Here is a 25,591-nt window from a genome sequence, read left to right as displayed (position 1 = left end):
TAAGCTGGTAGCATTCTGTCGTTGCGTGTCCGTGGTCATGGTGATACTCGCACTGTTTGCTCTTGTCCCTAGCTGCGGGGTCCGTTTTCAACGGGGGCGGAGATCCCAGCTTCTCCCTGTGTAAGCTCAGGATCCGGCCGGGCGTCGTGTTGAGTGGGACGAAGGATTGCTTCGGGGCTGGAGAAGGATGGTCATTAGGGACCAGACCGTTTCTACGCCTCTTCCTTCGCGAGCCGAGACCGGTGGCCGGTGCCATGAGTGTGGCGGCGCGCTTCTTGTTGGATGCACGGTCAGCAACGTTGGGTGGTTGATGTCCCAAGACGACTTCTCTCTCGATCCCGCGTTGGGCGTTGAGTTTTTCTCTCAAGTCGCTCCCATGAGATTCCCTTCGGGGATTGAGGCGGTCTCTTAAGTCTCTGGTGGTCGTCCCTATTACTTTGGGCGAGGATACGCCATTCGAGTGACGTCCTCGACAGACGTCACGGCTATTGACATCGTCACCTCCGCGGGGGTTTTGGACGCGGATGGTGAGCTTGGAGCGTCCCTTCCGGGACCTAGAGGTCAAGCGTCCCTGGGTATCACTCGACACTCGATGCCTCGACGAGGTCGCCCGAGGGTGTCCCCTCGAGGGCGCGTGCGCGTGTTCGTTAGAAAGTTGACGTCTCAGCGCGGTCGCCCGAGGGTGTCCCCTTGGAAGCGTGCGCGTGCGTCCCCTTTCATGAATAGCGTGGTCGAGGCCGATCTCGTTGGTTCTCGACTTCGCCATGTAACCGGGGTCTTTCTGGTCATGGTTGACGTTGTTGGAGTCGAGGAGATCGGCGATGAGCGCGCCGGTGACGCCGGGGCGGTCTAGGAGCTTGGCGAGCCTTCGAGCCGCGTCCTCTCGGACTGCGGCCTCGGGGTCATTTGCCGGGTCTCGGGGCTGGCTCTCATTATCATGAGGTTGCCCTTCGAGACGATGCGCAGCGCTTCGGAGGCCGTACCTCGAGCTAGTCGCTCGGGCGCCCACGGAGGTGGCGGGGACATGACTCATCTCTCGAGAGTCATCGTCGAAGGTAGAAGAAGAGTGGTAGAGGGAATATGTCGACAAGGTCGGGAGATCCCCCCTTTCTACTAACGTCGGCTCAGGTGGCTGTCGACCTGGCAGGAGCTTTTCTCGCCGGCGTTCATGGCGGGCCGATCGGGGGTAAGGTCTTGGCGAGCGTCGAGGCTGGATCGCGAGCGCCGGGGTCGTCTGGATATGCAGCGTCGGTTGGGATGGAAGCTTCGGCGAGCACTAAAGTCGGCTCGCGCGTGCTGGGGCCGAACAGATCTGCAGCGCCGGCGGGAGTCGAGTCTTCGGCGGGCGTCGGAGCTGGTTCGCGAGCGCCGGGGTCGTGAGAGTCACGATCGTCGCCGAGGGCGCCGATGTGGCCACCGTCTCTTTCTCCTTCCTTTCTTCTCTTTCCTCTCCTTTTTTTTCTTTTGTTTTGTGGCTGAAGAATAAAATGGGAGAGAGAATTTGTTTGGAGAGGAAATTGTTGGCTTTAATTTTTTGTGGTCTTCCGTGGAGGAAGCGAGTTTGCCGGTGGAGAGCTCGTGGTTGTTCTCGAGATCCCCTCCTTCTAGCGCCAAAATGTTGTCGCAGTTTTTCGGACAACGATTTAGGAGTCGGAGACGGTTAGACCCAAGGCCGGACCAAGTGGTCTCGCCTCGACTCGAGCGTGTCGGACTCGATATCCCGAGTCGTCCCTTAGCTGTGAATGTCCCTTGAGTTCGTCCAAACGCCTCCAAATGAGGAATCTGGAGGGTGAATGGGGGTGTGACCGCGCCAAAGGTTGGCTGCCTACGTACCCTTTAGTCGGGATCAGGTCATGACGTAGTTCAGGGAGAGTGTCGTGGCTGGATGGCGAGTGCCTGGTCGGCTGCATCTGCAGCGTCGGTTGAGATGAAAGCTTCGGCGAGCACCAGAGTCGGCTTGCGCGTGCTGGGGCCGAACGGGTCTGCAGCGCCGGCGGGAGTTGAGGCTTCGGCGGGCGTCGAGGCTGGATCGCGAGGGCCGGGTCGGTTGGGTCTGCAGCGTCGACTGAGATGAAATCTCCGGCGAGCACCAGAGTTGGCTTGCGCGCGCAGGGGCCAAACGGGTCTGCAGCGCCGGTGGGAGTTGAGGCTTCGGCGGGCTTCGAGGCCGGATTGCGAGGGCCGGGTCGGCTGGGTCTGCAGCGTCGATTGAGATGAAAGCTCCGGCGAGCACCAGAGTTGGCTTGCGCGCGCTGGGGCCGAACGGGTCTGCAGCGCCGGCGGGAGTTGAGGCTTCGACGGGCTTCGAGGCCGGATCGCGAGGGCCGGGTCGGCTGGGTCTGCAGCGTCGATTGAGATGAAAGCTCCAGCGAGCACCAGAGTTGGCTTGCGCGCGCTGGGGCCGAACGGGTCTGCAGCGCCGGCGGGAGTTGAGGCTTCAGCGGGCTTCGAGGCTGGATCGCGAGGGCCGGGTCGGCTGGGTCTGCAGCGTCGATTGAGATGAAAGCTCCGGCGAGCACCAGAGTTGGCTTACGCGCGCTGGAGTCGAACGGGTCTGCGGTGCCGGCGGGAGTTGAGGCTTCGGCGGGCTTCAAGGCCGGATCGCGAGCGCCGGGTCGGCTGGATCTGCAGCGTCGGTGGGAGTTGACGCTCCGGAATCTCTGAGAATGAGAAATCGGGGAGAATTCACTTCAGGCCAAGGATGGCATCAAGAGAAGCAGAGAGAAGTCTCAAGTTTCTTCTCAGAAAGAATGGGCTTATCTTTCCCCTCAATGAGAGGGGGTATTTATAGTAGTTGGAGGTTGCGTGTTGAGGGATTTGGTGGGGTCTAGCCGAAATGGCTTTTAAGAATGATAAAGATAATGCTCTCAGTGGGGAAAGCTTGGTGTTAGGATGAAACTATGGTTTATTGGTGGGTCCCAGAAAACAAACAAGATGAGCTCATTGGTGTGTGGCCGTACCTTTTGGAATGTGGGGGCTGCCATACCCTTTGTGGGAAATTACGGGCTGGTACTTTTCCTTTTTGGCCCTTGGCATGGCAGGGATTGCCTTCACAATCATTGGGTTGGACTTCCTCCTGGAGGTCGAGCCTGCCTGGAGGTCGAGCTCGCCGGGAGGTCGAGCTCGTCTGGGGGCCGAGGTCGAGCCCGTGAGGCCGAGGTCGAGCCCGTGAGGCCGAGGTCGAGCTCGTGAGGCCGAGGTCGAGCCCGTGAGGTCGAGGTCGAGCCCGGGAGGCCGAGGTCGAGCCCGCGAGGCCGAGGTCGAGCCCGCGAGGCCGAGGTCGAGCTCTCGCGAGGCCGAGGTCGAGCTCGTGAGGTCGAAGAGATGCTTTGTCCTCGTTTGAGTTGGGCCTAAAATGTTTTTTCTTTTTTTTATGGGAAAAATCTCTCATAACAGCAATATATATCACCTCATACTTTGTTCTTTGGAGTGTGAATAAATGAACTGGCCATTGTCCAAATTGAGTTTTGACTCTTTTGGATGAAACAATGTGACTTGTTAGCTCCTCGTCAATACATTGTTTCTAACTTCTTCACAAGCGACAAAGGAGTTGAGAAAATAACAGCTAGAAGGGTATAATGGTAATTTTGTAAATCCCGACTAGCTGATGATATTCATGAAGGGTAAACACTGATAATATTCTGTGGATCCACTCATTCAATTAGGTTGAATTCTTGAGTAGAAAATAAATTCATTTGAACCGAGAGATTTTCAGTGTCAACTCTTTAGTGGAGTCAGTTGACATTAAGCTAAACTTGGAAAAGGTTTGTGAACTTTTGAGTCCAAGTATTTTAGATCAAGCTTTGTTCATTTGGATCCATGAGGTCACTGTCACGAATCGCATCGATTAGGAATAGTTAAACTGGAAGCTAAGTCAAAACAAAAACGAAAATTGTCAAAAGGGTATTTTTGTCTTTTGAGACATAGCATGAAATGAATGTCAATAAATTTTTTGACATTGTCATATGATGACAAATGAAGTTAAAACCTCACGGCCAAGTTAAAGAATTTGGGCCTTGAAGATTAATTTCATTTCATGGAATTTTATGTGAAAATTCTTAATGGGCTTTTCTTATTTTGTCATGAACAAATAAAGAAACATCTAGAAGCATGTTCTAGACTCAAAATTTCGTGCATACCATAGAGAGAAAGAGGAAATTATTTTGTGCATTGATGTATGAAGATACTTGCCAAAAGAAAAAGAGGAAACAAATTTCCTCCATGAGGAAAGGGAATTTCGGCCACCAAGCAAGAGAGAACAAAAGAGGAAACACTACAACAAATCTCACCATTACCGACGATTTTTTTCGTCGCTAAAAACCCCATAATCGTCGCTAAATCTCTTTAGCGACGATTTTTATCGTTGCTAAATGTCCGTGCCTAAATATATTTAGCGACGAATTAATCGTCGCTAAATATTTACCGACGATATTACCGACGATTAAATCGTCCCTAAATGTTTTAATTATGAGTTTTTTTTAATTATTTAGCGACGACTGAATCGTCGCTAATTCGCGCGGGAAAATTTTGCGCGCGAATTAGCGACGATTAAGTCGTCGCTAATAAGTTAATTTTTAATAATTAGCGACGACTTTGTCGTCGCTAATTACAAACTTTTTTTTCGATTTTTAAAATTATTAAATTTTATCGTCGTTAATTATTTATTTTTTATTTTGTTTTTCGTTTATGAAATTCTAACATGAAAAATCAAATAAAAACCAAAATATATTATCCAAATCAACTTATATATAAAATCCGGTTACGTTTACGATTATCTAGAAATATATAAATAATAATCTACAATACAACAAAATATCTAATAAAACACTAGTCGCGGCGTTTGCTTTGTCGTCCTGCCGCTCGTTTTCCCCCTCCTCGACGTGAAACGCTCTTCTGCTGGCGCTGATCAGTATACTGACTCGGACCGCCGGGCGTCGTCTGCTGGCTACCATCGGGAGTCCTCTGCTGGCCGCCCGTCGGAGTGTGGACGCCAGGCGTCGGAGTCTGGACACCGGCCGTCGGAGTCTGCTGGCTGTGGGACGACAGAGCCTGCTGCGAACTATGCGGAAATTGAGGCATAAACGAGCTCAGGTTGAGGCCAGGCACCTAACTCTGTATTGCATCGGCGAAAGAGGCGATGGTCGACGTGAACACTTCCTGGGAGATATATCCTGGATGCGACGTCCCAACCTCCGAACTACCGTAGACTTCGGCGCGGTCAGCCACCATCCGTGCTCCCTGTGGCACCAAACGTCCGACGCCGGTCAAGTGATCAGTCCGCGAACCCATAATATCGCGGATCGCCTGCTGCTCTAGGACGGAAATATAAACGTCCGCTCCTTGTTGCTCAGCCTTCGCTCGCAATGTGTTGAACCTATCGACCAGTCGATCCTGATATAATTAACCAGTTAGTATATATTAATCGAAAAATAAGACAAAATAAATGTAAACTTACATAACGTGCGGAGGCTTCAGGAGTCAGCCATTCGGACTTGTCGGACTGATGTTGGCGCTTGTAGTTCGCAAACAAGCTCTCGAAAGCGCCCATCTCGACGCTCTTCTGCATGTAAATAAAATTTCAAGTGTTAGATAGTTTTAACGATTTGAAGTATCATATAAACATAAAACTTACGTTCTTCATGCGGTGGGTCAAGAATCCAATCGTCCCCTGTCGACTCTTCGTTTTCTTCTTCGAGCGATTCGCCTTGTTCTTCGCTTGTATGGCCTGTAATATAGTAAACGTACACGTAAATAAAAAATTGTATAATAAAAGGGTAAACACATATTTAACGTAAATGATTTGATTACCTTAAACTCATCGCTCGAATATCGTTGTATAAGCGTCTCCCAGTCGGTGTCGAGCTTAACGGTCCTCGGTTTCATCGACCGCGCCACCTGTACGCTGCTCTTGCAGTCGATGTCGAACCATGACCGCAAGGTATGCCTCCAATCGCGAAGACGAGTCTTTGCGTCTCGAATGATTGCCGCATCGACAATGGCCTTCTTCTTTCCGGTTGCGTCGCCATCGACTCGAATGTCGTACTTGTCTCGAATCGTTGATCGGATCTCGGCCTCCTTTGCCGGCCCCACGTTCGCAGTCGTCCACCTTGGGACCGTAGGCGAGATCTTGTCTCGGACGACCAACCCGAGCGCGTTCGCGAACGTCGCGAGATCCGGATCCATCTCTCGTTCTGGCTGCAAGAACGACATAAACTCCTCGTTATAAATAACGACTTCCTTCACCCCAGGGCGCCGTGCACGCTCAGATCGTTTCCCGAGCGTCGGCCCACGCACGGCGGGTTCGATATCCTCGTCGGCTTCTTCGACGCCATCACGTACGGGCGCCGACTCGCAATAATTCGGGAGACGGGATAAGTAGTCATCCCCGCCTCCGCTGCCTCCGGCTCCTGTAGCCGTAGTCATCTGAAATTTACCTAAAGATAACTCATTTTATTTTACCTAAAGATTCAACATTTAAAAATTTAGTAATTTCCAGATTTTATTTTATAATTTCACTATCCTACCGAAATTTCGGCAGAACCTCCCCTATAAACTTAACAACCCGGCATCAAACCTTTAAATTTAAAACCTGCATAGAAACATCCTAAAACTAACGATAAATCGAACCTCAGTGGTTCGATTATGAAAATACATAATCCATAACCAACTAATTAATTTCACATTTTTATTCTTTTTTAAATCTATAAACTAATTAATTTCACATTTTTATTCATTTTTAAATCTATAACCAATTAATTAATGTCACATTTTTATTCATTTCTAACAAAAATTAAATCCAATTTCAATTTCAATCCATAACCAATTAATTAATTTCACATAAACTACCTAATTTTCGTTAAACTAATTCATTAATTTAAGTTTGTTAGCTTTAGAGAATCGGTCGAAATTGGATGCGAATTAAGCGACAAACTATATCGATCTCCTAACGTCGAGGCCAACTACACAAAATTAAACAATTTTAAATTTTCTAATCGTAATTAACAAAATTACATTTCCTAATTTATTAATCTCTAATCTACTATACTTATATACATATTTAATCTCTAATCCTAATTTACAATTTTAAATTATCAAAATCCTAAATTATATCGTAATTAAATCCTAAATACTAAATTATATAATAAATTATATACTAAATACTTATATCCTAAATAATTATATATATAACTAATTATGTAAATACTTATATCCTATATAATTATAACTAATTATATAAATACTTATATCCTTAATTATATACTAAATTATGTAAATATATAAAATATAACTTATATATATATATATATATATAAACTTACCGGCGGTGGCGGATCGAGGAAGAGCCGTGCAGGCGGAGGAAGAGGCGGACGAGCTGGACTTCGGCGTCGGCGGCGGAACGGCGGAGGACGACGGTGGACAGCGACGAGCTTCGGAGAGACAGATCTGAGGAGAGAGAGAGAGACGTGAGGAGAGAGAGATGTGAGGAGAGAGAGATGTGAGGAGAGAGCGACTTACCGGAGCTTCTGGGACAGCGGACGACGGCGGAGGACGGAGGTTCGTCGGTGGAGAATTGGGTTTTTGGGAGAGATTGGAGAAATGAAGATTTTTAGGTCGGGGAAAAATGGGGGAAACTGATACGCAATCCGGTATTTAACGACATTTACCGACGATTAAATCGTCGCTAAATGTTTAAAATTCGTAGCTAAATGAACTTAAATTTTCAGTTCATAACCAGGCATTTAGCGACGATTTAATCATCGCCAATAGTTTTTTTACACATTTAGCGACGATTTTATCGTCGCTAAATCATTTCATTTAAATTATTTTGGGGGGATTTTTCCCTCTTTAAATTTGGTTAAAATTTGAAATTAATTCGATATTAATTCCAAACTAATAGCGACAATAATATCGTCGCTAATTGTTTTCCCGCGAACTTAGCGACGAATAGATATAATTAGCGACGAAAATATCGTCGCTAATTGTCTTTGCCGCGAAACTTTAGAAGTTTTGGCACTAAATAATTAGCGACGATAAATTCGTCGCTAAAAGGGTGATTAGCGACGAAAAATTAGCGACGATTAAGTCGTCGCTAATACTTCCGTAGCTAAATGTCATATTTCTAGTAGTGAAACAAATCCAAGCATTCTAGAAGGTATCTTGGCCATGTGACTCTAAGGGAAAAAGGGAAATAATTTGCTCATGAATATGTGATATTCTATAGAAGATGAAACTACTTTATTGAAGGTAATATCTCCCCTATAAATAGAGGCCTCATTCTCATTGTTTATTCATTCCACATAAGTTAGAGATTGAGAGTCTCTCTCTCTAGAACTTGTGGCCGCCCCTCTCCTCTCTCTCTCTAGTCAATTTCGTTTTATTGTTTTGGCACCTAGGTCCTCATTTGACCTAGAGTTTAGCTCTGCGACTTCAAGACTCGTTCTTAAGTCGTAGTGTTTAAAAGTGTCCACTCACTAATTCCTTTTATTTCGAGTGATTTAGTGATAGAAACTTTCGTGGTTGCTCGAGTTGCCGAGGAAAGAAAGAGAGACGTGCTGCGAGGGAGACGAACGTTTTCAACCTTCCGAAGGCTCATCAACGTTCAAGCTTCTTAAGAGGTTAGTAAATTTATTATGCTCATATTAGTTTTACTTACATGTGCTTGCACTTTGTCTAGGTTAGTAAAAACTGTTTTACTTGAAAAATAAAATTTTTAAAATTCCGCCGCTTAACGAAGCATTAAACTTTTTCTTAAACCCTAGATCAATTCCAACACCGATGTCGTGCCATCTCACGTTGTTGCAAGGTTTGCAAGGACACCGATATTTACCATTTTCGTTAGGGAATCTTCTTGCAGCGCGAATAAACTCGTTAACACCGGTTTTGTACTGCAATGTCACCCGATTATTCTCCGTGATCCAATCTCTACTTGGATTGGACATTTCGCTGAATGAGAGCGAAAAATGAAAGTTGTGAAGAGTTATTGATAAAGGACGACGGAGAACAAAATGAAAGAGAGATTATGAATTGTATGTTATTTTGAAGTCGGATTGAATAAGTTGAGAGTTTTTAGACTAATTGATTCAAAACTCTACCGAAATTTTGGCAGAGTTTCCCCTATTATACTGACAAACCAAAAACCTGCAAAATTATTTAAAAACATACACAAACCATCCAGAACTATCCTACAAATTAGCTCAGCCCTAAACCGAACCTCCGTGGTTCGGTCACAACATTTTATAAATGAAAAAGCCAAATAAACAAAATATCACAAACTATCAAAACATTTCACAAACTATTTTTCTTATTTAAACTTACAATTTCATTTCATGTTAAATCAACTAAAACTAATCACAAATTCATTAACTTAATTTTAACCTAAACTTCATTTTATACTAAACATGTCACAAAACATCAAAACATGTCACAAAACACAAATAAAAGTTAGTTTTAACCTAAACTAATCAAATTATTAAACATGTGACATTATCAATTACAATTACTAATCAATTTCAAAGTAGCATGTTACAATTACAATTTTAATTTCATTAAATAATTTTAAACTAAACAACCTATTCATGTAATTATTCGACTAATTACAATTCCTAATTGATAAATTACAATAAATCAAAACTAATTAAAACAAAACAAATTTAAACTAAACACTAACCTAAACACATTACTAAACATTAACATGGTATTGTAATTAATTACAATTTCCTTACAATTACAATTAACATACTAATCAAAATTAAATTAAAGAACCTAAACATATTACTAACTATGTAATTAAAATTTACAATGATTAACTACAATTATATTAACTAACATTTACATTTACATACTAACACTTAACATTCTAAATAATTAGTTACTAACATATCTATTTAATTAACTAACATTTACATACTAATTAACTAACTAACATTTTATATCAACTAGCCTAATTAACTAAACTAACAGCCAGCTTATATAACAAACAATTTTTTTTTTAAAAGCTAGACTTACTTGGACAGCTCGGGATAACAGGGGACGGCTCGGTGAAACAGCGGAGGAGGGATCGAGGCAGCGACGGCTCGGTGCAGCGGGGAGAGAGACTCGTCGAGGACAGGGGACGAGGCAGGGACTCGTCGAGGACAAGGGACGACAACAGGGCCGGGGATGACAGCAGACTCGTCGAGGACAGCTCGGAACAGCTCGGGACAATAGCAGCCCTGCTCTCGGTTCTCGGTTCAGTCAAAGAGAGAGAGAGAGAGAGAGGCGGTGAGAGAGCTTACCGGGATTGCAGCGACGCCGAGGCTGAGCACGCGTCGAGGCAGCAGGGCTGTCGAGGCTGAGCGGCGGTCGGAAGCTCGGCCGGAAGAGCTAACGATGACCTGACGGAGAGAGTGAGAGTGAGGCAGAGAGAGAGCCGGAGAGTGAGAGTGAGTCGGAGAGTGAGCGGGAACAAGGCTCGGCAGAGGTTCGGAGGGGCAGCGCCGGAGCTGTGGTCGGAGGGGCTCAAGGCCAAGGGGCTGACGGAGAGAGTGAGAGTGAGGCAGAGAGAGAGAGCCGGAGAGTGAGAGTGAGCCGGAGAGTGAGCGGGAACAAGGCTCGGCAGAGGTTCGAAGGGGCTGAGCCGGAGCTGTGGTCGGAGGGGCTCATGGCTCAGTGAGGCAGAGAAAGAGAGCTTTTTTTTAAATGTCGGCGAAGTGGGGAAGACGAAGTGCAGAAGAGTCGGTTTATACAAAAACCTAAATTACAGGTGCGACTTTGTCGCATCTGATGGCTCTTTCCGGTGCGACTAGTCGCACCTGATAAGTTATCGGGTGCGACTAGTCGCACCAAATAATATTAAAAAAATTAATTAATTTCGGAAGCCACGTCATAACTTAATGAAAAAAGAAGGGAGAGAATTGGCCCGCTTAAAATTTAAAACAATCAGGTGCGACTTTGTCGCACCTAAAAGTTTCTTCAACTATCAGGTGCGACTAGTCGCACCTGATACTCAAAATAATAAACAATTTCAGCGAAATTTTTTGGACTTCTGGGTGCTAATCGGGTGCGACTAGTCGCACCTGAAAGTCATTTAGATGCGACAATTAGGTGCGACTAGTCGCACCTGATAGTCATGTGCATCATAAAACCAAATTTGTAGTAGTGGTAGCAAAATACTTTTAAAATAAGTAAAACAAGCTCGGCTAGTAGAGAAAATATTTATCGATGCGGAGGTCTCGGCAGTTGCCAAAAGACGATCAAGTGGAGTGCGAGAACAGATGATGTTCATATCATCCGCAGAGAAGTGATCTTTCAGAAAGGTAATGGTCTGAGACAAATGCTCTCCGATCTTTATAGGTCTCAAGGAAGAAGTTTTCAAAGCAGGAGACTTGACCAGCTCAGTAGCTTTCGATGGACCAACCGCTTGGTCTGGACCATTCCCCTTTGGGGGTCAGCGTCTCTTGGAGTTAGAGGGAATCACATATGGGGCGATCCTCTTCTTAACCTCTATCCATAGTATGGTAACATATAAGTCATATAATTTTAAAGATAACAAAAAAAAAAGTTTTGATCAAAACTTACCTGAATGAGGAAGAATGAAATACTCGTCAAAAAGTCTAGATCGGAAGAGGGTGTAAGTAGAGCGCTCGTCTTTCGACAATGCGAGGATATTGGATCACCCAGGAAGACTCTCCTCGGAGTGCTGAGGCAATGGACATGCACGCGAAATATTTTATTAGAACTTAGAAGGAAAAAAGCGCACATTAAACTAAAATCACACTCAATAATGCGAAAGGCTCCGAGCCCTACCAATAATAGAAAATTGAGTGAAAACCGAAAATTTATGAAAATCTTAGGCTCCCTCCACCCAGAATAAGTAATCTTTCCAGCTTTTATAACTGCTCAAGAGACCTCCAATCAGCTTGTCTGTATCTTGATGTGTTGCCACATAGTACGAACCACACTGGTCAGGGATTTGGTTCCCACCTCTCAACCATGTTGTAATCAAAATCCAAATCCGGTAATTTGCTACCGCCCATTCTCCTAATAGATAAAAATAATAGCCGAGAACTAAAATCCTAAGAATAGTAGACAAAATGAATTCCGACAAACGGATAAAAAAGAACGCAAAATCCGTACTTGACAGAACCAAAACAAACATGCATTTAAAAGCATGAACAATTAGAGAGCTTAGAAATCTTACCCAAATAAGAATTTGTTTGAAAAGGGTCGAAAAATGCAGAAATTTCCAAAAACAAGTCCGAGAAGTCGAAGAGATAAAGAAGACGCGAAAAAAAGTGAAAAAGAGGAAAATGAACTTAAAAAGTGGCGAAATCTATTTATACTCAAAATTCGACGGACAAGTTTAAGTGTGTCCAAGAAGTTTCTTGATCGAACAATAGAGACCGAGGGTCGCGTCGATTAAAAAAGAAGAAACAGCAAAACAACACCCCATTAGGACTTAACTATAGAAGAAATCCTAAGAAAAGAGTTCTCGGAACATCCCAAGAATAAAATCCGTAAAAGTGTTCGAGGTATAATTTAATTAAAGATTATACTATGTAGTTCCTTACCATTTTTACTAAAATATTGAGAAACTGGAAGACTGTTGTTATTTGTATAATTCGTACATATTGCGAGGAAGTGATCAGATGCTCCGAGAAGCAGTCCGTTCATAAGACAAGAACGAACCCTACCAAGTAGAACTTTAGAGAAAAGAGAAGTTGATAGATCAAAGACTAGCCAAACAAAGAAAACACGCGTAAATAAATGAAAGCTTAAGTAAAATGTGCACCTCAACGGTTATTCCGAGCACTCGATGACATAACCACCCACTACACACGTTTTTGGGAGCAGTTATCCAATAACCGTCAGAGACGTGGAACTGATCACTCCACGTACTCGAACTCAACCACTATAAATAGATGAGAACTCTGCAGAAATGGTTCACATTTTCACAGACTTAAGCACAAACCAAAAGTTTCACATATTGTTCAGCACCCTTATTTACTTTCTCTTTTGTATGAGATTCGTCTATATTTAGCTCAACACACCGGACTACGATAGTTTTTTAGCTTATTCTTTTTTTTAGGACTCCAATCTAAAATTGGAGTTCTCGGAAATGCGTGCTTGGAACCAAGTGCTATTCGCGAGATAATTGTTGTACCATTTTTGTCTGTCAACAGGATTAAAATAGATTTTTTTTATAGTATTTTAGAGTTTTGTGAAAAGAACAATATAACAAACTTATAACATTTGATATCAACCTAAATAATTACTTTCAATTTAAAAGACTACATATTAGCTAAATTAAAATATAACCTTAAGATTGATAAATAAAAATATAGGTAATTTTACAATATTAGAGTACTAAGATCAAGTTTTAATGGGTTTTTTTTTTCTTTTCTTTGAAACTATAATCAACCAAGTAAGCTACGTTTGCATCTATTGTAAGAAGTGCTTGTACAGTTCGGATTCAATAATGGTTGAGTCCTACAATTTTACTCTTTCAAAGAATAGAAACTATTACTTTTTAAACAACAAGTACAGTCTTTTTATTTCATATTATCCAAATTCCAATACATAGAGCAGAAATCCAAACAGAAATGCGTAAACATTGTCCATTACTATAGAAACGTCTCTATCCACTCCCGCCAAATAAAGCATTGAGCTTCCTGATCTCCGCTGGCTTGATGAATGTGTTGACACTCACCAACTCGGTAGGTAAATCATTGGCAAACAGACTGAAATGCACGAATTGGATCCCGGGATTCTCGCTGTTAAACCCGACCAAGACTGTGGCAGGCCTCGAATTCGGCAAGTTGTACAGGAAGTGCAAAAGGCCACGAGGGTAGATCGTCACGTCGCCTTTCTTGAGGGTCGTGAGGAGGACTTTGTTGTCGGAGGTGATGAGGCCGGAGACTAGGGTTCCCTCGACAACATACACGATTTCCGAGCCCCTCGGGTGGCTGTGGAGAGGGACTATACCTCCGGCCTCAAGGTCTCCCCTGGCTAGAGCAATGCCTAGGCCGTTGACACTACTACAAAACTGAGATTCTACAACGCTTATAAACAGTTGTAGAATGATTCTACAACGCTTATTAAGCGTTGTAGGTAGAAGCTTCTACAACGCTTAGGGATCCGTTGTAGAAGCTTCAAGGCTTCTACAACGCTTACGGATCCGTTGTAGAAGCTTCAAGGCTTCTACAACGCTTAGGATCCGTTGTAGAAGCTTCAAGGCTTCCAAAATATCTCGCCGCGGCGAGGATTAGAAGTCGCTTTTTAATAGAGCAATTTGAAATATTCTTTTTACAAAATTATTTTTCTTTTATTTCGACCCCAATATTTTCTAGAATGTCATAGCAATTAAAAAAATATATATCTTGAAAATTGTCAAAAAAAATTTACACAAGGGAAAATTTACAAAATTGTCCTCCAATAATCGGAACTATGACACGACAAAAACAATACTTGTAATAAAAACTTAAAAAGAGAGTACAACCCTGGGAAGATCCTATTCTACCTTGCTCTCAAGATCATCAGTGGTTAATTCATTCATAGCCTCAGCTTGAGATTCCATGGACATCACTGCAGCGACGAGAATGGCTTTTACCCGTTAGCTTCTCCTTCAATCATGTTTAGATCACGAATAAACAATGTGACAAAAATTGAGCAAACCTTTTTCCTCCATCTTGTTGAAAGCGTCGAGAGCACTACTCGTGTCAACGTTGCCCAATAATTCACTTACTTTGGTCGAAGTCCTGAGTCGATTTGTTCAACTCAAACTGATGATCCGTGCGAAAGATAAATAAAACAAGGAACGATAGTGAGACATACTTTGCAGATTAAGCCTGTGCCTTGAGGACGTACTTCGCTCTCGCCTCTTGCATTTTGCTCTCCAATAGCTGCTGCAAAAAGAATTAATTTTTGTATTTCTCGATAGAAAGTGATGAAAACTCGACCACCACACGTCTCTGACTCTCTAAGTTATATTTCTCCATAAAATGTAAAATTCGTCCCAAAAACATGCGAATCGACACGCAACTCACCCACGTATTGGAGACAAGATTATCAACAATGCTCTTCTGTTGATGAAGCCGAGTCTTCAACGCATTTGCGTTGTCTTTCCATTTATTACCAATAAAGAAAGAAAAAATACTCAAATTCCCTTCGAAATATGTGTATAAAGACTACGTACAACATAAGATTTCGGTCGTTTAAGCGCTTCACGAGCAAGATCCTCGTCTATTTCCATAAAATTCTTCAGCAAGCTCAACAGCAAATGATAATCTAGAAATATCAGCCTCGCGAATCTGCATAAAATAAATTCGGCACTATTACAAACTACACGAATAACCTCAAAATTGAGGGACTAGAAAAAGTGATGGTATAACTTCTTTTCTTTCTTTAAAGTAAAGAAGTTCTTTTTATTTTTATTTTTTGGTTATAGATAAAGCTAAACATAATCAGAAGATAAATTAAGCCACTAACCGTCTCAGGCAGATTATAAACAAGTACAAAACTCAAGACAGCGGCAAGGGAAAAAATCCTGCAAGCAGCTTCAGAAACTCAAAAGAAGAATAGGCGAGCTACGAAAGGCTACATCCGACGAAGAAAAAGAGATTTAGTGACAATTTTTTTTTATATACCGATCATCATATACGTTTGATTTCCCAATGCTCTCAAATCCCTCTGTATCGAGATAAAGTACAAATGTTTTTGTTCCATTGACATCCACTTCTACAGGGGTTCCCCATATCCATATCCATGTAAGATATATAAGTCACTAAACATGTCCCAGGGTCATATGCAACGACAGCAAAATAATTTTTGCATATAGTAGGCCATCCCTTTGCAAGCCCGAGTTCTATTACTAGATATAAAAAATTGCCACTTGTTTTAACAACCGAACGCATGTAATATTGAGGTCAAAATAAAAATAAAATACCCTTTGTTTGTGTGTCACGCAAATGGCCAACACCGAATACTGCAGAAACAATTCAGAATCTGTGAGTTATGATTTTCTAGAGCGATAAGGCCCAATAACCCGAATTTAATACCAGTGGAATAATATCAATAATTATGATTAGAAATCTAACGCTACTTCAAGGCTTTTCTAAATTAAATTATACTAGACAGAATAATAAGACTGAAGTTAAATGGTCCAATCAAATATATTCAAATCTACTGCTCTATCAAATAATAAGACTGAATTAAATAGGCTTGATGCATTTTGATCAAATCTGTGTTCATATCGACAACAGTTTGGTCCAAAATCTTCTCAGGATCTTCAAACGGGCTCAAAATAGAATTGACATATGACTTAATTCCGAACAAATTTGAACAGAGAATAAGTTAAGTTGTCTATCATTATTTGATTAAAAAAATTTATTGCGATCACCTTGATGACTCTACCGAATCGAGAAAAAAGATTCATCTGAGCATCACCGCCATGGAAATTACGCCTAAACCCATCGGAGTGAACTATTCTCAGCCTAGAGACTTTAAGGCCTTTCATTGCGATGAAATAACAGACTAGTCAAGTGAGAGAGTTTTCTCGGCAACTCCATATAAGCATGTCTTTCACCTGCCAGTTCAGTAGAAAGGAAATCTCAATGCAATTTCCTAATGCCAAAATACAGTAATGAAACCCTAACACCAGCCGAGTTAATTTATACATCATACTTAACACAACTCAATATATTACAGTCTCCAATTATTGCTGCCACAACATAACAATTGCATTTCATCAAACAGTTGGCGAGCATCGTCAATACGTCCCTCGTGAATCAGAAGGTTTTGGAGAAGGCGAAGGCACGAGAAGAAGATTTCCGTTGCAGAGATCCTCCTCAGAGATCTTGCCGAGCTGAACCCTAGACACAGAGAGAGAGAGAGAGAGAGAGAGAGAGAGAGAGAGAGAGAGAGTTGAACCTTTTGCGAGAAGGAGGGGGGGATCGGCTGCGAGAGCTAGCGGAGCGAGAGGGAGATGAAGAGGAAGAGAAGGATCTGGAGCGAGATCTGGAACAAGATGGAGAAGGAGAAGGCACGAGAAAGAGTACTCCGTGGGGGGAAATCCCATTATTTGCGTCCACCAGAAGAACTTGGAGGCGTCATCGGAGCTTTTGATGAGATTCAGAGTCTGAATCACAGTGGACTCGGAGAGAACGGGACAGAGCTCGGCGAGAGAGGACTCGACACCGTTCGACCAAGGGTTTGAGTTGTTGATGAGAGTCGACATTGTTTTTTCGACGACGTTCTCGTCCCACAACTCTTCATTCTCGCCATAGTTTTGGCACGCCTGGTTAAGAGTACAATATCGAACTACTACATCTTAGAGTGTGTGAGAAAATCGATGACGACAATACAGTACAGAAAAAGAAGAGATTGAGAAGCGTTACCTGAGACGCAGCAGAGGAGAAGGCGGACTTAGAAGCTGGTTTAAGGTTGCGAAGATGCGATTTATGGATTTGGAGGCCATAACAGAAGAAGATTCCATAAACTCCAAAGATAAGCATAAGGAAAAGACTGATATTAATATCGAATATTTCATAAACTCCTACAACGGATATCCTATCCATTGTAGGACATTCTCGCCGCGGCAAAGAAGAATTCTTGCCGCGACGAGGTTCACCAAATGTTAATATTCCTACAACACTTAGTCGATCTGTTGTAGAAAGGTCTCGTCATGGCGAAAAAAACACGTCTCCGCAGCGAGGATTCTACAACGGATCGGTTAAGCGTTGTGGGAGATTTGAAATATACTTAAATTTTACAACTCTTATAGTAAGTGTTGTAGAAACACCAACTTCTACAACGCTTAGTCGTAAGCGTTGTAGAAACACTCAGTTTCTACAACGTTTAGCCGTAAGCGTTGTAGAAACACCCAGTTTCTACAACACTTAGCCATAAGCGTTGTAGAAACACCAACTTACTAACACTTATGTTAAGCGTTGTAGAATCCCTAGTTTCTACAACGCTTATTTTAAGCGTTGTAGAAAGTAGGTTGTATAATCCAACATTTGTAGTAGTGTGAGAGCCGGGAAGGTGTTGTAGAATGCAACGGAAATTCCAGATTTTAGGAGATTTGACGTGTTCGTGCGAGGCCCGAGGCCCGAGAACACAAAGTCTCTTGCTGTGACGTTTGAACGGGCTTTGCAGGCGAACCCTGAAGGGGTTTCCTGGGACGTGTAGTCTGCGATACAGAAGTCTTGTACGGCCCCTAAGGACGAGGATGAGAGAAGGAGGGAAAAGAGGACGAGGGATGAAAGTACTCTCATCTTGTTCATCGTTATTTTTTTGGGTCTTCTTTCAAGTGTTTTGTGAGTGATATTGGGTAGCACGTACGGATGGGATTTTATAGGGTTTCATGTATTGTGGATTGCGGGTTTTTTTGTGTATTTATTTATTATAATACATTATCTGCAAATGCGTGCATGCATGAAAGTTTGAAGTCATATTCATGTATACATTCGAAAAAACTAATATATCTTTATCATGAGATATATAATACTGACTCTCAGGATACTTCTCACAATATGTATTTGTTATTTAAACATAGCTCCGATATCTAAATAACGCTACAAACCTTCAGACTCCATACAAATTTGGTGAAAATTTAAGCTGATTGACAAAATGGGCCCATTGCTTTGAGGATAAAGCTAATATTATAAATGTGCTTCATGGAATCATGGCAAGCGTAAAATTTAAAACATATCCAACTTCGTTGACATTTTCAATCATTTTTACGTTTAGAAATTTTTAGTTTAGAAATATTTTTTTATTAACATTTAAATTACACCAAATTTTTATGGGTAATTAAGGTATATAGCCACCTGGATAATGTGATTTTTTAAAATAGTCCACCTTTCGTTAATATGCTGTAAATAGCCAGTGTCATTTATTTACAACAGACGAAATGCCACATATGTCCAGCAGTTTCCCGCCCAAGAAATATATTCATTTAATTAAAAAAATAAATCAAATTTCGGCATTAACTACTCGCGCGGATTTCGAGGGATATTCATTTAAACCAAATCAAACCAACACAAGTAACCGAACAAAACACAATCCAAAAGGAAAAAAAAATTGCAGAAACCCTCTCCACAACCCACCCTCTCCTCCGAAGCCACCACACCACTCCACCAACACCCTCCTCCTTCTCTCTCCGCCTCCTCGCTGTCGCCATCCTATCCGACGACGATGAGGAAGACGACGGAGAAGAACAAATCTCCGGCGGCGGAGAGAGTTGCGCGTACTCACAGCCGATCATGGTCCTGGACGTGATCTGGAACCTCGCTTTCGTCCTCGTCTCGTTCTTCGTCCTCTTCTCGACGTTCCACAAGAAACCCTCGACGCCTCTCGGGCTTGGGTCTCTAGGTACGCCTTTCAGCCTCGTCGCCGGGAAAAACTCCGGCGCCTCTCACTTCGTCCTCCTCTCCGCGATCTACGTCCAAAGGTCTCGATCGGAATCATGGACTCCGCGAAGAACATTTTTTTTTGCTCACATTAATAGTATGTTCGTGTAAATAGAAAACATATTTACAGTATATTCGTGTAAATACGAAGCATATTTACAGTATATTCATTGTAAATACAAAGCATATTTTCAGTATATTCACTATAAATACAAAACATATTTACAGTATATTCGTGTAAATAAAACTGAAAAAAAATTTGGAAATATTTTGGTCACGAAAATTCTGGAAATTATGAATATATGGAAGACAAAATAATATCAATAAATGAAGATATATTTACAGATTTTATCCATAATGAATTGCCACGAAAATATAAACTAATTACCTAAAGTCAACAATGAAAACTTCCAAATACATAACAATAAATGGGCTGAGAACTTTCAAAATCTGCTGGAAAATTCAAATTTCAAATTTGAAAACTTCCCTATTCGGTTTCAATATTTGATTCGAAATTTAAAATAAAAAGACTGCCTAATTAAAATAGCGTAAGTGCAAAAATGTAAAACTAATTCAATTAATAAGCTGCCACGTAAGCAACATGGCTATTTACGGGAAATTAACGAAATGTTGGCTAAAACCAAATTGCTAGTGTTTAAGATGGCTATGAAGCCAATTATTTGAATTTGTATTGATAATTTTCTAACATTACCGAACTCAGAACCCGAAATTCAAAATTCAAAGACTACATGTGTCGGATAAGGTTTAAGTAAATGTTTGTCAAACAAGCAATGAAGCAGTTTAATTTTTTAGAAGTCCAAGCAATTAAATTAAGCTCATAAATTAAAGAATTGATATAAATAAAGATCAACTAAGGCACATAACACTTATTGTTTGCTAAATAACCAAAGATTAATTAATAATAATTAATAATAAAAAATAGCCAAATAAGTCACCGCAAATATAAGAATTGTTAGATAGCCAACCTTTTGTAATTTTTTTGTAAATAGCCATCTCAACTTATTTATGGCACTTAAAAAGACAAAAATACACAAAAACATTCCCGCCTATTTTGGACTTTTTTTGTCGTTTTGATTGCCGTAAATAAGTTGAGATGACTATTTATGAAAAATTAATAAAAGATTGGCTATTATACAAAACGTTATTAGTCAAATAGCTATATAGCTAAAAGACCCACAATTAATTAGCCACTGATATTACTAACAATAATTCATTAACAATCTTGTCTAAATAATTTCCGCCAATTAATTTTCAATGAAAGGGAGTTATTTAGGAAAAAAAATATCAATTAGTTATTGTTAATATAATCAATGGATAATTAACTATAACTCAATTAAATGTAAGTAAAAACGCATGAAAGGATTTGAGTTTGAATGCATTTATTGATATTAGACTGCTATATTAAAATAGAGGATTACAAAACTAGAAAGATATATAAAAGGTATACGTGCAGGATTTGTTACAACTAATTGTTAAAAATCATCTCCTAAATATGTGGTTTGTTATAGTCATACAGCTGACTATTTTGAATACTAAATATTAAATGCCTAATAACTACAGATATACGTTAACACCCCCCTCAAGATGGAGTCGGAGGAGAAATGTCGATGACGCCCATCTTGCTTAGAAGTCGATTAAAAACATCAGCTCCAAGTGGCTTGGTGTAGAGGTCAGCGAGTTGGTCCTTAGAGCGTATGTAGAATGGTGAGACGACGCCTAACGTAATTTTTTCGCGAACAAAATGACAATCAATTTCTATATGTTTTGTACGTTCGTGAAAACAGGATTTGCAGCGATATGAATGGCTGATTGATTATCACAATGGATAGGAATAGGGGTATTAAGATTAACTCCCAAATCTTTAATAAGAAGAAATTTAATCCATTGTAATTCAGCTGTGGTTGCTGCTAATGCTCGATATTCTGCTTCATAAAAACGCAAGAAAGGATTTGGGTTTGAATGCATTTATAGATATTAGACTGCTGTATTTATAGCAGATGATTACAGAACTAGAAAGAGATATAAAAGGTACACGTACAGGATTTGTTACAACTAATTGCTAAAAATCATGTCCTAAATATGTGGTTTGTTATAGTCATACGGCTGACTAGTCATACGGTTGACCATTTTGAATACTAAATAATAATATTAAATGCCTAATAACTACAGATATACGTTAAAAGTAAGGAAAAAAAATTAAACAATTTTCTTCGTCGGTACTTACACGCTTAAGATACAAATGGAAACTTTTCTATTATGTTTTTCTCTGTAGTACCCTATATGAAAATTGGGTAACTCGCTACGATTTCCACTACAAGAAATAAACCATCTTACCACGACATCTGAAAAATTAAAATTAATTGATATTAATTCCAAAATTGGAAAAATAAAATTATTTTACTAATCGTTAGTTTGAAATTGCATTTCATATAATAAGTTCTGATTATCTGATGAAAAAGTTAGACTTCTTGTCTCATTTCGTCCTATTCTCTCTTTTTCTCCCATGATAAAACCATTCCCTGCTTAACAATTAAAGAACATTACCATATAAATATAATGAATCGTTATAATTACTTTCGTACGTAAGAGCCTAGTGAGCAGTGAGGTATGATTTGTTTCACTTTCACCATTTTGCATTTGCCGTGAAAGACGAGCTTTCAAAACATGAGAAAAAGATTAGACCGTAAAAAAAGAAACGGCTCAACATTGATGGGAACAACGCACCGGCGTTCAGCTTAAATGTTAATGTCAAACGTTGCGTTGCCAAAAATTAGGTGATGGGATTTGTGCTGCTTTTTATTTTTTCAAATCTCTTCTATAACCTTGTCTATTTGCCACGCCATATGAAAGGTTTTGTTAAACCAATTAAGATATTCACATAATAATAATGAGCAAGATTCCCAACTTTCTACCTTATTCCTCAAAAGAAAGCGACTGATTTTGACCCAAAAGAAAGCTAGTCAAATCAGATAATAATAAGGGTGGAATTGGAAACAACACGAGCATATTGCTTAAAATGTTGCAAATAGTAAGTTCTACACAACGTCTATGCCTAAAATGTTTCAACCAACATAAACTTCTTTCCACGCCAAGATTGAGTCTCAAGACTCATCAAACATAAGCGAGATCAAACATCCCTTTTCAAGGCAACATTCCACCTATTCTATCTCAAAATCATTTGAAGAGACGTCGTAATTGCAATCCTCATTCATCCCCGACACCTCACCAAACCGTCCTGCTCCAATTTTCCAAATTAAAAAATACAATGTTTAAATACACGATTCGCTACCAGTATCTACCCGTCTCACTTTACTTCCGGGAAGAAAAAAAAATGGCTTCTGTGTTTTGGGCTCCGATCTTGGGTTCCCTCGTCTTCTCGGCCGCCCTAATCAACGCCCAGTCCCTGACATCATCACCTTCGGCTTTGCCCTCTGCAAAGCCATCATCAACGACCACCTCACCCGTATCAGCATCGCAAGCACCCACAAAATCCGCCACGCCAAAACCATCCCCGTTGCCGCCACCGAGAATCTCCCCAATCATGGGTCCAAATTTTCCGCCACCACCACCACAACCACCAAATACTTCCCCGGTCTCATCTCCATCAAATCCGCCTATATCACCACCGATTCCCACGCCCCTCACACCGCCGCCTCTATTCGCACCGAAAATATCTCCGACGCCAGTGCAGGCACCGTCGGCCCTGGCACCTGTGAAGGAAGCACCGGCTCCGGCCCCAGCTAAGGAAGTTCCGGTTCTTGCACCAGCTCCTCTAAAAACCCCTTTGGCGCCGGCCCCGGCGCCAGACACAAAGCCGCCGGTCATGGTGCCCTCTCCGGCCACAGTGTCTCCTCCGCCACCTCACAAACACCCACACAAACACAGACACAAGCACAAGAGGCATCATCACGCACCAGCACCGGCTCCGACCGTGGTTCACCACAGTCCTCCGGCCCCGCCCACGGTGGAGGAAGACGCCTCCTCCGTCGAAACCGCACCTGCCCCGTCACCCGACTCGGTAACCAAATAAATTGATTCCTACTCTAGAACTAGTGACCTATGTAATTAGACACTAATTTCTTGTCTGGATTGTTGGCTCAGAACGGAGGAACTACGCTGCTGCCTCTTCATGGAGAAACGTCAGGGATGTGTATCAGAACCGGATTGGCTATTCTGGTTCTAGCGACTGCAATGGGCTACAGAGCCTAGTTATGTAATGTGTAATACCCCTACAAAGATATGAGTTTTCGTATTTACAGAATTTAAAAAAAAAATTAATTAAAAGGAGACAGAGATCCCTTGATCCCAAGAATTTCCTCAATTCTTAGGTAAGTAATATGTTTATGGAGATGAGCTTTGGATTATGTTGACCGACCAACGAAACAATCTAAAGACTGGGTTAAAAATTATAACGCAACATCAAAAGTCAAACCCCGTCGTCCTTATCTGAATTGACCTCGTTCCTTAAGTCATACTCGACAACAAGGCCGAGATTGTCGACCAACTTGTGATGCTGGAGGCACCCTGCACACTGATAAAACATGATTACAGTTAGATTTATGATTTACAATGATATTTATATTCATCGAATTCCAAAAAAATCCCATCAAAATTCAAAACAAACAAATGCCATCCCAATTCATACAAAAAAAAAGACTTCTAACATAACTACATACTCCATTAAGTTCTTTAGGGATACCATTTCATTGTAACTTCTCAGCCCCAATTTCTCCACATAGCATTCAAAAATTGAGATTGCAGAGCTCAGATCCACAATGGCCGATGTGTACTAATAATGATAAAGCTAAAACTAGCTAGAGTCCAGCGAAAGTAACAAAGATAGGTCATATAACCAGTGGGAAATAAATAAGAAAACGAAGTACTAACCTGAACATATATAAGTCCTCGTTCATATGCGTGTCGGTTCACAAGCCTCTGTGTTCTTTCACCGCACAAATTGCATGTGAATTGCACTTGTAAACTTCTTCTCGGCAATTTTATGTCAATTTTAGCTTCCTTCAAAAGAGTCGGAGAAGAAAAATAAAAAAATAAAAACTTAAAAAAAAATTAAAAATCGCAAAGAAAGTATTAACCTTGTTAAACTCATCGGGTTCGATTTCAGAATTTCCATATTCCAGCCCAGAAACCACCGAGACCACGAGCGAAGGCTTCCGAGCCTTGATTTTGATTGCATGAGAAATTATTGGCCTTGAGACACTAAAAAAAATAAAAAATTTGATGAGGAAAAGAAAGGAATTTAGATTGGGATATAAAGTTAAATAAATTGAATGGAAATGAAATCCGTTGAAAGCTTGGGGTTTACCTGGAGAAAATGGTTGTATCAGTTGGCTTTGGGTAATGAGAAGAAATGGGTTTGAAGGAATGAGAGCAGAGAACGGAATCAATGTGTCGGCGTGTTGTGGGAGATAAACGACAGATCGTCATCATTATCGCAGCCATGGATATGGAGTGAGGGGAAGTCCGTAACGAAGACAAGTCGCTCACTGTTTGTCATTGTTTTTTGAGAAATTGCCCATTTGCCACCAATTTCATAACATTTTTCCACTTCCCACCAAAAAATTAATTTTTCTCAAAATGCCAACGAGATGTCAACATTGTTGTTGACATCTCGTAGTGAAGGGCAAAAATAAATGTCAACATTGTTGACATAGATGGTGGCATTTTGGGAAAAATTAATCTTTTAGTGGAAAGTGGGAAAATGTTATGAAATTAGTGACAAATGGGGCAATTTCTCTTGTTTTTTGTTTTGAGAAATTTAATTCATTGCACCTAAAAATTAATTAAATATCAAGATTAGACCTCAATTTTTTAAAATATCTAAAAATGAACTTTTGTTCAAAACTAGACAAAAATACTATTCTGACCATATAAACTCCCCCCTCTTAAATCTTTTTTCATTTTAACTCTTCAATCTTCTCTCTATCTCTCAAATCCTCTCTACTTAAGTAGATTTCGTAAAATCATCATGGGTAAGATTACTTACTTAGTCATTTTAAATAAGTTTTTATTGAATAGGATAGAATGTAGGGATAAATACCTTCAGATTTGAAGTACATAGCGAAAAATCTAGGTTTTAACATTTTTGTACGATGGTATACGATATGATAGGATGAGATTAATTTTTTTTTTTTTTTACGATGAAATTTAAACAAAATTGTTGA

The 25,591-nt window shown here is 41.1% G+C and overlaps 2 protein-coding genes across 2 annotated transcripts; one reads left to right on the top strand and one right to left on the bottom strand.

Moving 5' to 3' along the window:
* Positions 1-22,740: 22,740 nt before the first annotated feature.
* Positions 22,741-23,701, top strand: AGP19 (arabinogalactan protein 19). Its single transcript, XM_089609897.1, has 2 exons — positions 22,741-23,427; positions 23,511-23,701. Exons 1-2 carry the CDS (start codon positions 22,741-22,743, stop codon positions 23,616-23,618), a joined length of 795 nt encoding a protein of 264 aa, XP_089466023.1. The 3' UTR covers positions 23,619-23,701.
* Positions 23,688-24,918, bottom strand: LOC149402560 (Zim17-type zinc finger protein). The gene is made up of 4 exons (XM_089609898.1): positions 24,733-24,918; positions 24,503-24,626; positions 24,297-24,425; positions 23,688-23,940 (listed from the first exon to the last, which is right to left on the bottom strand). The coding sequence occupies exons 1-4, from the start codon at positions 24,867-24,869 to the stop codon at positions 23,836-23,838; spliced, it is 495 nt and encodes a 164-aa protein (XP_089466024.1). The 5' UTR covers positions 24,870-24,918; the 3' UTR covers positions 23,688-23,835.
* Positions 24,919-25,591: the final 673 nt, after the last annotated feature.

The sequence above is a fragment of the Urtica dioica genome, chromosome 3 (assembly GCF_054948205.1).
Source record: "Urtica dioica subsp. dioica isolate 48M chromosome 3, U.dioica_male_clone48M_v1_H2, whole genome shotgun sequence".
NCBI lineage: Eukaryota > Viridiplantae > Streptophyta > Magnoliopsida > Rosales > Urticaceae > Urtica > Urtica dioica.
Note: the sequence above shows the minus strand (reverse complement) of the source record. Positions and strands in the feature narration are given on the sequence as shown.

What these genes read in the sequence shown, in the direction of transcription:
- AGP19 (XM_089609897.1), top strand. Translation starts at nt 22,741, where the DNA reads ATGGCTTCTGTGTTTTGGGCTCCGATCTTGGGTTCCCTCGTCTTCTCG. An exon ending in CTGCCCCGTCACCCGACTCG is followed by an intron (nt 23,428 to 23,510) that starts GTAACCAAATAA and finishes TTGTTGGCTCAG; the next exon opens with AACGGAGGAACTACGCTGCT.
- LOC149402560 (XM_089609898.1), bottom strand. Translation starts at nt 24,869, where the DNA reads ATGGCTGCGATAATGATGACGATCTGTCGTTTATCTCCCACAACACGC. An exon ending in GATACAACCATTTTCTCCAG is followed by an intron (nt 24,627 to 24,732) that starts GTAAACCCCAAG and finishes TATTTTTTTTAG; the next exon opens with TGTCTCAAGGCCAATAATTT. An exon ending in GAGGACTTATATATGTTCAG is followed by an intron (nt 23,941 to 24,296) that starts GTTAGTACTTCG and finishes ATGTTTTATCAG; the next exon opens with TGTGCAGGGTGCCTCCAGCA.